General features: G+C 48.6%; 1 protein-coding gene across 1 annotated transcript in view; it reads right to left on the bottom strand.

The window, feature by feature from the left end:
• Positions 1-13,097, bottom strand: part of Znf831 (zinc finger protein 831) — a 132,185-nt gene that overhangs the window by 39,806 nt on the left and 79,282 nt on the right. The window contains exon 4 of the mRNA XM_051143903.1: positions 8,625-8,761. Coding sequence (XP_050999860.1) covers positions 8,625-8,761 — 137 coding nt within the window. The remainder of the gene's footprint in view (positions 1-8,624; positions 8,762-13,097) is intronic.

Here is a 13,097-nt window from a genome sequence, read left to right as displayed (position 1 = left end):
CTGTGTAATGGTATATGCTTGCGAGTGCAGGTGCCTGCAGAGGCCAGAGAGGATGTCAAATTCCCTAAAGCTGGAGTTACAGACAACAGGGAGCTTCCTCAGGCGCACACTGGGACTCCGGCTCAGGTCCTCTGCAAGAGCAGTCCATGGTCTTTAGTGCTGACCTCTTTCTCTAGCCCTAGCCACAGCTGGGGTTTGAACTTGGGTCTTCATCCTTGTCAGGCAAGAGCTTCACTGACTCAGCCGTCTCCCGGCCCCTTCAGTTGTTTGTTTGTTTGTTTGTTTTTCCTAATGGGAACATGACGCAAGAGCCTGTGGTTGAATGCCTGTTGTGTATGCCCAAGTTATACCTGAAATGCTTCACCTTGGGTGAGATCCTGACTTGGGAAACACAGTGGTGAAAAAAATCACTTTCAGAACAAGGTTTGTTGGTGAACTTTCCCCACATCTTTGAAAGGTCGGTCTTTAGCTACCTGGCCCCAACTGGTTCCATCTGACTCAAGCTGACACTTGGTAGAAAACTACCCCCCTCCTCCCCGCCCTGTCCCCAAGCTTGTAAGGGAAGACCCAGGTGTGCCAGGGAAAGGCTGAGCCCCATCACATATGCATGTAAGTGACGTGTGATACCTGTGGTTCACCCTCGCCTGACCTGGGAAGACTGCAGCTCTATTATTTTGCCTAATCCTCATCACAACAAACCAATCCATTAAGATGTCACATGCCTCTCTGAGGCTTAGTGCTAAACCAGAAGGTTCACGCCTGGCCTGGCGGAGAAGCAGGGACACCTGAGACCTCCTCACACCCTGCCGTCTGTAGGTGGATGGACTGCTGCTTATCTGCAGGCCAGGCTGGGTGGGTGGATGGCCCGCTGGCCTTCTGCTTCCTTCTCTTAGCTTGTCCGCCAACACATTGCCTGTGTGCATTTTTGCTTTGGCCTGTACACACAAATCATAGCTGAGAATGGATTTTTCAGAATTCTCAAAGATAATTTTCCTCATGGGTCTTTTTTTTTTTTTTTTTTTTTTTTTTTTTTTTTTTTTGCCCTCAGGGGTTGATCTTTGATCTTAGAAATGACGAGCCCACCCTTCCAGACTTTGGTCCCCATTACATGATGGGAAAGGACTGAGCATTCGCTCGCTCTTACTAGCTACCTTCATCTCCCCCAGAGTTTTCATCTGTAAAAAACGAGGTGACAGCTGACACACCCTAAGATGGAAGATTATGATTCTGTGAAATTGAATTATGCCGGTCTTCCCGCTGCCTTCCAAACTAGATGCCTGCTGCCGGGATTCTCCCACCATTGACACAACTTGAAGTCACAACCAGAAACTAAATGTCCAAGCCTATGCTTGGTCTTATTCACTCTTACTTACATATTAATTATTTATTTATTGGTAGCAGGACCTCCTGTATCCCAGGCTGGCCTCAAACTGGCTATCTATGGTCTTGAACCCTGGTCCTGCTACCTCTACCTCCCGAGTGCTGGGTTTACTGGCATATGCAACTTTGTCTGGTTTGACTTCATCGGTCTGTCTGTCCATCTGTTCATCCATCCATCCATCCATCTATCTATTATCATGCTGTGATCCGACATAGGGTCTTGCAAATGCTAGGCAATGGCTCTACCACCAGCCACACCCCTGTCCTTCCTGCTTAGTCTTGAAGGCCTGGAAAATGGCTTCTGACTGAACTCAGATGAAGATGCTTTGTTCGGCTGTTTGTTCTGTGACCACAAGGACTTACCACAGCCTTAGGCACCTGAAGGCAGAGCCTGCTGGCATGGCCAGACTGAGGTCATAGCTACTGAGCAAGCACATGAGACACACTAATGAACAAGAGCTCACCGTAAGTAGAAGAGAGTAACTTTCAGAGCTTATCCTGAACACAGTAAAGCCTAAAGTTGGGCCAGGGAGAACCAGCAAAAGGAAACCTAAGATAATGAGCCTACAAAGAGAAAACGGTTGTTAACACACTGTTAGAGGTTATAGTGACACGCTCTGCATTAACTGGGAATATCAATAAAAAGCCAATTAGGCATTGATGAACTTGGGGTTCATTTTGACACTCTCAGGTGCCCACGGACCAACACTTTCTTTCAATTGGCTTCCACAGCTAGTCCTCTTGGAAGCTTTTATTCTTTCTTATCATAAACACATTACAGATTTCATCAATTTCTTCCTGAGCCCCGAGTCTCATCCCCACTGCTGTCCTTGTTGGGTGTCTCCTGTTCCTTTTTTCACCTGGCCTGCCTCCCCCCACGAGTGTGAATGAGGTAGGCTTCCCACGGTCACTGCCATCAACTCCACAACCTTCACCATCCTGGCTCTAATTTTCACTTAACAATCAATTCACAGCTGTCCCCTTCCTCACAGGGAGTATGTGTCAAAACCCACCATGGGGGACCGAGACTTCAGACATTACCAAGCCCCAAGCAGACTCTGTGTTACCTGGACACCACTGCCCACACCGTAGCATTTAATTTATAAACTAGGCCCACAAGGAGAATAACTAGAAATAAAATTGAATATTTATAGCCACACAATGTTATAAAAGTGGCTGAGAACTTACAAACTGTTTATTCCTAGAAGTTTCCGCCACTCTAGGTGATAGGCAACTGAAACGTCAGGAGGGATATCTGTGGAGAAGGGGAGTCTACTGTGAAAAAATCATTCTAAAGGGTGTGTGTGAGGGCAGGATGAAGACAAAGAGGAGAGGCAGAAGAGATGAGAAAGCAGGAAGATAAATAGGAGGGAAGCAGGGGAAGAAGGAAGGTTGGTTACCATGTTGCCAGCTAAGCAGCCAGTCTCATGTTATCTGGAGGGACCCCAATCATCCTCTGGTGGCATCCCAACCATCTAGATTATGAGGTAGACATTTGTTTTCTTGGTATGTTTGGTGATTTGCTATTTAAAAACCAGTCGTTTTAATGAGGCAGTTTAAGTTTGCAGGATTAAATCTACATTACTGCTTTCTGTGATACACACACACACACACACACACACACACACACACACACACACACACACACACGGTGTTCATATTCTATACTGAGAGGTCCAGAAAGTCTTGGTATCTACATAGAAACTTCTAGATCCCTCCTTGTTTTGCTGAAAAGCCGGCTGAGTTACTATTGGGTTTAGGTTTAGGAAAAACAAAACCCTGTTCTCAGAGTACCTCACAGCCTGTAATCAGTGAGAATCTTGTGACTTGGGTCTCCATCCTTTGTAATTTCCCTGGCCTTCTGCTAACAGACAGCTTCATCACCACACCATCTGTTAAGCTGAATGATTTGCTCTGAGCTATTGGAATGGTTTGGAGAGAAATCAAGCATCTTTAAAAACATTTTTAAAAAACATCCTCTCACTCTGTCTCATCCCAAGTTATTGACAGGGAAAGTCTTTAAAAAAAAAAAAAAAAAAAAGAAAGAAAGAAAGAAAAGAAAAGCTTATTAGCTCTACCTTGTTCTTGGATTTGTGTGTCCTTGACCAGTATTTAGAAATGTCTTTTTCTGGGAGCCTCCAGGGCCAGAACCCATGGCTTTCCTACCTTAGAATTGGCAAAGTCCTCATTCCAAAGTAATGGGGATTCTTAATTTCTTCTTTTGATTGCATCAAGTTTCTCCAATTACAGCCTCTTAGACTAAACAAATCACCACCACTACTCTGCCTTGGGATGCAGCTCTCTTCTCCCTTTCCATCAAACAGCCACACAGCAGAAGGCACACGCAGTCACAGTAAACACAGTCACACTAAACATAGTCACAGTAAACACAGTCACAGGTACACACAGCCACAGTAAACACAGTTGCAGGTATATACAGTCACAGTCACAGGTATATACAGCCACAGGCACACACAGTCACAGTAAACACAGTTGTAGCGCCACATAGTCACAGTAAACACAGCCGCAGGCACACACAATCACAGTAAACACAAGCACAGGTACACATAGCTGCAGGCACACACAATTGCAGTAAACACAATTGCAAGCACACACAGCCACAGGTACACATAGTCACAGGCACACACAGTCATGGTCAACACAGTTGCAGGCACACACAGTTGCAGGTACACATAGCCAAAGGTACACATAGTCACAGGCACACACAGTTATAGGTATACACAGTTATAGGTACAGTCACAGTCACAGGCACACACAGTTATAGGTATACACAGTAAAAGATACACACAATTATAGAAACACACAGTTACAGGCACACACAGTCACAGGCACACACAGTCATAATAATAATCACAGTTGCACGTATTCACACACCACAGTTGTACACATAGTAAAAGGCATATTATCAAGTCATCTTGATCATGGGGAATCAGCTCAGATCTCTCCCTCCAGCACCCACTCTGTCATTTATAAATGGCAGACCACCACAGCCCAGTCTGGCTTCCTTTGTTAGCGCATTTTGTCTTCAACACCTTTCACCTTTGAGTGCCCTTTTATTCTCTGAGATGGTCATACTGGTGAGCAGCGGTAATGAAACCCTTTGGCCCTTTGGTTTCCAAGTCGTATTTATTTTGACATGCTTTCCCACCCTCCAACTCAGGTGTCCATCACACTCTGCCAGCCACCCTTTCTGAGGTCCCCTCTGACACTTCAATAAAGACACAGAGTGATTAATTCTTCCTAGGCCAGTGTGTAGACCATGCCCTGCAGGCTCACATCTGCCCTGCAGTGGCCATGCCTCCAGCTCTGACTAATTGCAGGGACAGGAAAGCCTTTGACAATAGGCACTAGGGACCCCCGCCTCTGGCTCAGCTTGCTGCTCAAATATCAGACAGAGAGATTGGATGTCTGATAGACTTGCAGGGTGTTCAGGGTACTATTACCTACATGGGGTGCAAACCTGCAGCTGGTTTCCCAGAGGGAAGTTAACTTAGTGCCTTTCATCCATGGCTTCTGTTTCCACTAAGATCTGGTCTTATTCATTCATTAGCTCGCAACTTTGCTCGTGAGTCTGTGACAAAGCCATGGAAGGCTACTGTTGAGTTTGGACTGTACAGAGGAAATTAATTCCAAGTGGAGGGATTGGGGGGGGGGTGTCTGGAGCCTCTCAGACATCCAGCTGGGTGGATGGAGTCCCTCCCTTGAGGTTAAGAGAAGCTTTCAAAGTGATAAAAGAGGCAGAGAGCATCAGAGGCTCTCTTAAGGCTACTATGGTCATCCTAAGACCCCTTAGGTCTATGATGAAGCCAGTCCTGTACCCATGAGCAGGGCCAGTGCCTCCTAGGTCTGCCTGGGAAGGACTACAGGCATCATGCCATGGCTGGGGCCAGAGGGTGAGGCTAGGTACACTCTAGGGGAGTATGGAGCTGAATCTCTGCACAGCCCACAAAACCACATAAGAGGCCTTGCCTGGGGATGCCCAAGTCTTCTCACTAAAGGGATACTGATGGACACCATTGTTACTGTGATGTTGCCTGCAGTCTGAGAGTCCCAAAGTATTATAGAGCCTGCTGCTAAGGAGGGGTGAGTGAGGGGACTCTCTCTCTCTCTCTCTCTCTCTCTCTCTCTCTCTCTCTCTCTCTCTCTCTGTGTGTGTGTGTGTGTGTGTGTGTGTGTGTGTGTATAGCATCAAATACCACCTGCAATTAGGCACCACTTTATCTTATCTTCTGAGATAGGGTCTCCCACTGAACTTGTAGCTCATCAATTTGAGCACTTTGCCTTCTCTGGGAAGCCCAGAGATGCCCCTGTCTCCACCTCCTCAGTGCTGAGATTCCATGCCCTGCCTTCCATGTGGGTCTCAGGGCACTGCACTCAGGCGTGTGCTTGACCCACTGAGCAATCTCTCCAGCCCTGTGGTTGTGTGGTCATGGCTTAAGCTAACTGCAACATGCTGGCAAACGCATTTACTACCAAGGAGATCCCAGGTGACGAGCCTGTCTGCACATCGATGTCCGCATGTACTATGCCCTTTGCTCATTAGAGAGACAGGTGCAATCACCTATGTGGGATCGGATGGGAGTAAGTGACAAAGGTGAGCAGTGGCTTCCCAACATTTGGGATCTGTGAAAGTGATGATGGCAAACAGTCCACAAAATTCATTAATTCATGGTTCTTAAGATGACATGGATCCTAGGTTTAAAGAGGATTCTAAATCCAGTGGTTCTACCTATGGTGACACAGGAGATAAGGTCATGAGACGATGGAACGAGATACTTGGAAAGTTGAGGACACAAGCCCAAGAAACTGGAATCATGGGGCTGGAAGAGAGAGGAAGACGGCTATCTCTGAACCTTTGGGGAACATGAGGCTCCAAGGCTTCCTGCGAGAACTTCACGAGGATAGAACGTGCCAGGTTTGTGACTGCATTATATTGGAAAGCAGAGCAAACTTCCTCCATCCAATAGGCATGCTGGGTGATGACGCATCCATCACTGGGCCATCCCACAGGGCAGCTCCTGCATTCTATCTACCTACCCTGCATTCCTCCTTCCTAGCCAATCTCCTCCATGTGCCCAACAAACACCCAGCCGGAAAGCCACACCCACCTTTCCATAAAAAGGCCCTGGTCTCCAAAGGGACTCTCCTCCCAAGACTCACGAGAGTGGCCATATATTCCTCCTATCAGCACAGTCACTGGTCACCAAGGGTCTCTCTTTCACTCTGTACTCTGCACATGGCACCCTCACATGTGAACATGTATTAACCATCAGCGTCATGGCTGCTTTGGAAGCCAAAATGTAAGGCTATAGCCAGAAGCTATGGAAGTGATCTCATATTGAGCACTTGGGTCTGTAGGTCAGAGCACATCTGTCTTAGCGTTATAGTCGGAATCCTCCCTCTATAGGGATGTGAGCAGCTCACCTATGCCAGTCCTAGTATGGTTTGGTCATAGATGGACAAGTAGCCAGCCAACCTGTCTCCCTTACTATTAAGAGCAAAGACTCTCTCTGCCCCCACCATCCGCACAGCACAGAGCCTGGGCCTGTGACCTGCTCTCAACACAGCTGGATTCACCATTCCAAAGCTGCTACAGGAAGAGCTGGAGACCTCTGCTCTGCGGGGCAACTGGCAGAGTTCAGTTGGTCCCACTTGTTTCACCTTTGACCATTGGCAACCTCTTGCCCATGTCAGCTCCCCAACAGCTCATCAGCAGTTCTATCAGGGCTGTTACTGCAGCTCCATGGGCCATGAAGGAAAACTCTAGAACCAAACCCTGATGGAGACATGTGAGGATGAGGCACATGGAGAGAAAGAATGAAGTGCCAGCTAGCAGGTGCCATGGTTCCCACATGAGGGTCCTTCCGATGTGGGGCTCCTGTGCCCGCAGCCCCTCGCCTTCCAGAGCACCAAGCTCTGGGTTCCCAGCAATGGGCTGCAAGTTGAAAAAGCTCACAAGGAATGGGAAGAGACAGGCTCCAGAGTCTAGAAAGTACAGAGATGCCATCAATACTGTCTCGTGGAGGCCCGCTGAGAAAGCATAGTTGCACAGTATCGTCTGGTGCTTGTATGGGAGACTTCTCTCTTGTCCTGGTATACAGACAGGCTGGTGTCTACCTCTGTCCTCCACAGAGAGTACCACCAACCACAGTATCTGATTTCACCGAATAGAGGGATGTAGACGAAGGTGAGAGCTGTGGGCAACTCACAGAGAGCCGAGTTGAGCTCCTTCATCCTTCTGTGCCCCAGCCTTTCTCCCTCCCAGATCTAGACCCTTGAGATGCCTTAACAAGAACAGTGTTTTGCCTTCTACAGAGGGCCATCCAACAGGAAGACTGGGCACCTACATCGGCTCAATTGAGAGTAGCAAACATCTTCCTTTCTACTCGGAGAGAAGACTTTGGGGACTGGGGGAGGGGGAAGGGGGATAGGGGTGGAGCAAGTGCCATTTGCCTGTAGGGGGTGCTGTAGCTACACAGAGGAGGAGTAAAAGCCAAAATCTAGGCCCCAGACAAAGGTCAGCCCTTGAGCCAGTCGGTTGACAACCAGACATGGTAATTCAGATGCTGCCGGCCAGATGGGCCCCACATTCTCTCAAAGATGGCTCCATCCTTCCCAGTCAACCCTCTGGAGGCAAGACCAAGGCTGGAGTCCTTAGAGCTCACTGAACTGCCCTCGCTTTCAGGGTGGCGAGTTTGGGACATCTCTCAGCCTCTGAGAATGTTCTCTCTGGGCCTTGTCCTGACTGCTGCCCAGGTAAGCTCTGGACACATGCCTCTCACAGAACCATAATACTTGCCTATTGCTCGTGGGTTCTGACACCACCCACAGCTCCTAGTGCCACCCCCCAGCCCCGCCTCGAGCCTTACAATGATGGGATTGCGGAAAGAGCTGAGCATACTTCTGTCTGGAGACGAAGGAGGTGGAGGCACCTTAGAGTCCTGGTGTGTGCAATCCCAGATCCCAGAGGGAATCTATATCCGTACAGATTGTAGCCAGGGCAGGAGATGTGTTTGTGCTGGTAGAATCAGCATCTTGATTTCTTACTCCATGCCATTTCCATAGACCAGAGCTGATTGTTTTCCAGATACAAACCTCATCACAGCCTTTCGTACACCTGGCCTGACGATTTGCCCCGCACACCTACAACTATTGCAACATAAATGCCAGAACCTGGTGCTTTTGCTAGCTCAGTCTGGATTCACCACTGAGGAAAGTGTTACCTGCCACTCCTCCTGAAGTTCTCTCGAGGGTCCCTCGTGGCTCTAACCCCACAAGTCGGTGGGGGAGACAGCTTCTTCTCGGCAACCAGTGTGGCTTGCACAGCCGTTTGGCTCTCTGCCAGAAACTCCCTTCACACCTGTGGGGGCAGAGCAGCGTGTACACAGTCACCGTGTGGAAGAGCATGTGCCAAGAGATCCAGAGATGCTGTGTGGGTGACTGGGACACTTGGGGCTGGACTTGGAGTAGTTGATCAGCTCTGAGCAGCCCCTTACTCATCCCCTCTCCAAGCTCATCTACTTACTCTGGGGTGCAAGGATCGAAATAGCACAGCCCACAAGCCTGCGTGGGGACCCAGTGAGGTGGTATTTTGAAGCATGGCCTCATGGTGCCCAGGGTGGCCTTGAACTTGCGACAGAGCTGAGGCTGGTCTTGCACATCTGTTCCTCCTGCCTCTACTTTCTGAGAACTGGGATCACAGCTGTCCATGGCCTGTGTTTGCAGTGCTGGGGCTGGAACCTGGGCCTCCATGCATGTAAGGAAAGCACTCAGCCCACTGAGGCACATCCCCGTCATGAGAACACATTTAAATGTCCCTTGTGCTGCTTAGCAACTACTTAGGAAAGTGACACTGCCATTAGACGCTGATACTAGATTCTGGGCCTTGGCTACTTGCTAAACAGTTTTCTGGATAGATAGAACTTTGGGCAAAGATGAAGACGCTCTACCATCAGCACTGATCTGCATGGTAGCTGCTACTCTCCTGGGCCTACTGACACGTAAACTACAGTTGCTGTTAAGAGCCACGTGTGGTCACTCGCCACTACCAGAAGCAATGTTGGCAGACTGCGTCTTGGGGAATCTGCACAGATGCCTCATCAGAGAATCCTTTCCAGTTTATTTGATCTAGTGGTCCCCAAAACAAAATGTCACTCACACCCCAGAAGGAAGATGTCACAAGGATGAAGGAGAACAGGGCAGTTCACTTGTACTGACTGCCGCATAGATTGCACTTGTGTTGGCATGTGCCCTTGTAGTGCAAGTAGATGCGTGATCTGTACACAGACTTGTACTTGTTTCTTGGAGCTCAGGCTCACACTATTTTAGTGACAAGCAAGTAGAGCCCTGAGTAGAGCAACCGTCTAGTCTAGCACCCACAGCCTCCAGGTGAGTAAGCTGAGATGACAGTTTGTTGCCGCATGCCTTAAGCACGTTTGAAAGCTCTTCACCCTGTTTGCAGATACTTGGGGGAGCCACCTTCCTGTACAGGCTTCGGTTTCCAAGCACTTGACTACCATGGAGCTCCACAGGACCTTCTGGGGAAGAGGTAACACGCTTAACCATTTTCCTGCCTCGTGTGTTTGCGAGACCCACCCATAGGACTTAGCCACCAGGGCTGACTACAGAACTTTAAGTTTAACACAGCACCCTTTCAGATGTTGCCTTTTCTTGGCATTAGCAATGAGAATGTGGCCTTTTGTTCATCTTCACTGGATGTCTAAAATTGAAAAACAAAACAAAACAAAACAAAAAAACAAAAACCAGCCTCCTGCCAGCAGCAGGAGCTGTCATCCCCTGGGAGTGGGGATGTCCGTTCCCTGTGCCCGACCCCCCACCCCCCCCCCCATCTCCTTCCCTGAAGCCTCCCTGTCATTTGTCAAGACCACAGATTCCCTGAAGAGCTATCAGGGCAGGGAGGGAAGGCTGCTGTTTCACTCCTCATAACCCCGGGACCCACCGGGAGGGCCTGCAGAGTGATCTCAAAAGCACACAGACAAAGGAAGGAAGAGAGGTGAGACCTGAGGGAAATACGCTGCCAGTAAGTGTGCAGGGTCACCTTTGCCCTGAGACCACGGGGGACTGCAGCTGGCTTGAAGGGGTTAAGAATGGCACATAACCTGAACCTCAGAGACTTCACTCAATCAAAGTGGCTAGGGGGCCTGTCAGGAGACTTCCTGGACCTCGCTTAGCCAGTCTTACCAAAGTGGGGTCTGGACCCTGTCATTCTTGAGGAGAGCCTATATGGACCCTGGTGTGTCTTTGAAGCAGTATTTTACTTAGTCGTGGGTTGGGGCCTGTTCCTATCTGTCTTTGATCCTCTCAGAGCTAGGACACCCCCACCCCCACAAGCAGCTGCATTAAAAAAAAAAAAAATTAGCTTGGTTGGGCAGTTTTTCATCTCCTGTCATTCAGGGGCCCCCAAGACCGGCCAGGTGCAGTGAGGACCGTCTAACAGTTCTCCCCAGGGCCACCACCTCTACCCTTGTTATTGCTGTTGGGGACTCTCTCATACCCCTCTGGGCTAGTGGGGGCTGGACTTGCTTGTGCATGCCTGGGAAACTTCCTGCCTCACCTTCACTTCCTGTGGATAACTGGTTGGTGTGGGATGCGGTGGTTCAGACACACTCACCTCTAAGTAGGACAATCTATATGGTACAATTCCCACTCAAGAGGCCCTGTAGGCCCAGACCGAGGCCAGAGTCAATACAACATGTCTCTATGGCCTTTCCCCAGCCCTCAGCTGCCGCTTTGAAGCCTCCTCACAAGAGCTCACTTCCAACCCTCATGCCAAGCTCCATTTCTAAAGAGTCCGACAGGGTTTGATGTGAGTGTTCTCCTTCTAGAATGTTTGTTTCAGTCTGAAGGATCTCAAGTGTGCCTGTGAGCGATACCAAGGGCATGTCAGCTTAACTACGTGATGTTGGGCCTGTTCCCTCTCTCACATTCTGTTTACTCATGACTGAGTTTAAGATCAACTTAGCCTTTCGAAGTTCATGTCTGGTTGCCACACTGAGATGACCCATTTTCTCATTTATACTTTTAGAGAGAAGCCCCCTAAGATCTGGGTTTTGAACTGGACTTGTGGGCCCCATGCAAGCCTCTTGTCTGCTTTCTCTGGGTCCTTCCTATGTATTTTACGACACCTTTGTACCCCAGTCTTCCAGAAATCAGTCATGGTGAGCACTGTTTGCCCAGGTCAGTGCAGCAGGGATCCCTGAAGACTGGTGCATCAAGGTCATGTGTTCATGGGCATGAGTTTGGACTGTAGGTCTTGGTTCATTCAGGAGAGGGGGTCGCTGAGGTTGTGGTCATGGGTCTTGATGCTGCTTGAAATGCATAGGACTCCAATTCCCCTGTTGCTCTATAACACTCTGCCATGGGATCTAAGGTGAGACCTGGCAGGCTAGTGGACAGGCTGGCCTCACATGTGCTGACCTGGGGAAGAGACCCTTGGGATGGAGAGAATCCTGTCCTCCAGCTAAATGTGCCTGTTAGGACTGCCCTTCTCTCACATGGCCTCACTCGTCTCCCCTCACTTGGGGCCATTACGTTGCATTTGCTGGAAGCTTCCTCAGTCAAGTCTTTGAGGACTTTATGCTTGTCCAAAGCCACAGATTAATCAATAAAACCCAATTCCACGGTCCAGTGCTTGCTGCGGGTGCGGCACAGATGCATTCTGAGAACTCTCGGCCCTGAGTTAACACCGAAGTAATTAGGCATGCGAGCGTGAAGCTTCTATGTGTTTCCAATTCCACTCTCAAAGTGGACCCTGTGCTTTTGACTCCCTGTCCTTTAACATGTGTAGCTTCATTAATGAAACAGCCATTTTCATTATAGTGTTGGAACAGAGAGGGAGAGAGGGAAGGAGGGAGGATGGGAGGGAGGGAGGGAGGGAGGGAGGGAGGAAGGAAGGGAGGAAACAGAATGGAAAGCCCTGAAATGAACTTAAAGTGTAAACAGGGAGCTAAAAGCAGCAAACAGGTGAGGGACCCTTGGTTTATGCAACTTTCCGAGAGTTTTTAAATGTAAACTCTACATAATGTTTTAGAGTTTTCCAGTCAAATAGAATCTCTATATGTGAGATATGCGTGAGTAATATATAAGTATATATGTAGTTTCAAAAACATAAAGTCATACCTACTTGCTGAAACAAATTAAAATAATTGCATTTGACCCATGCTCCCTGGTTGTCTGATGACAAACAGAAAAGCCAGCCCTTCCATATACATGAGTGCATATGCTTACATATAGCAGAAAAATATCAGAGGAGGTCCTTATACACTCTGACCCTGGGAGCCTGAGGTTAGGAAAGCCTTCTTTGACAAAACCACAGAGAGAAGCTACCCTCGCAGACACATCAAGGTGTCCAACTTCTCACATAGCATCCCAGCTCCCGGGAGCTCATGCATGAGGATCAAAAGTCTGATTAGCAACATCACAGCTTAGAAAACATTAGGAATAAAAGCTTCCTAACAGTAAGGCACAGCAGGTTAAGTGCGAACTCTGTCTCCAGCCAGGCCCTGACCTAACTAACTCTCTACTTCCATGGCAGCTCTTCCTATGCCGAAAACAACTAAAACTACAATTACATTTTCTTAAAAATTTAAATATACACAAGTATATTGATAGTCTGACTGGAAGGTACAAAACAGCTGAAATTCAAAATAAAGAAAACCTGAGCAGGTGAATTCTGT

The sequence above is a fragment of the Acomys russatus genome, chromosome 4 (assembly GCF_903995435.1).
Source record: "Acomys russatus chromosome 4, mAcoRus1.1, whole genome shotgun sequence".
NCBI classification, from domain to species: Eukaryota; Metazoa; Chordata; class Mammalia; order Rodentia; family Muridae; genus Acomys; species Acomys russatus.
This window is presented reverse-complemented; position numbering and strand designations above follow the sequence as displayed.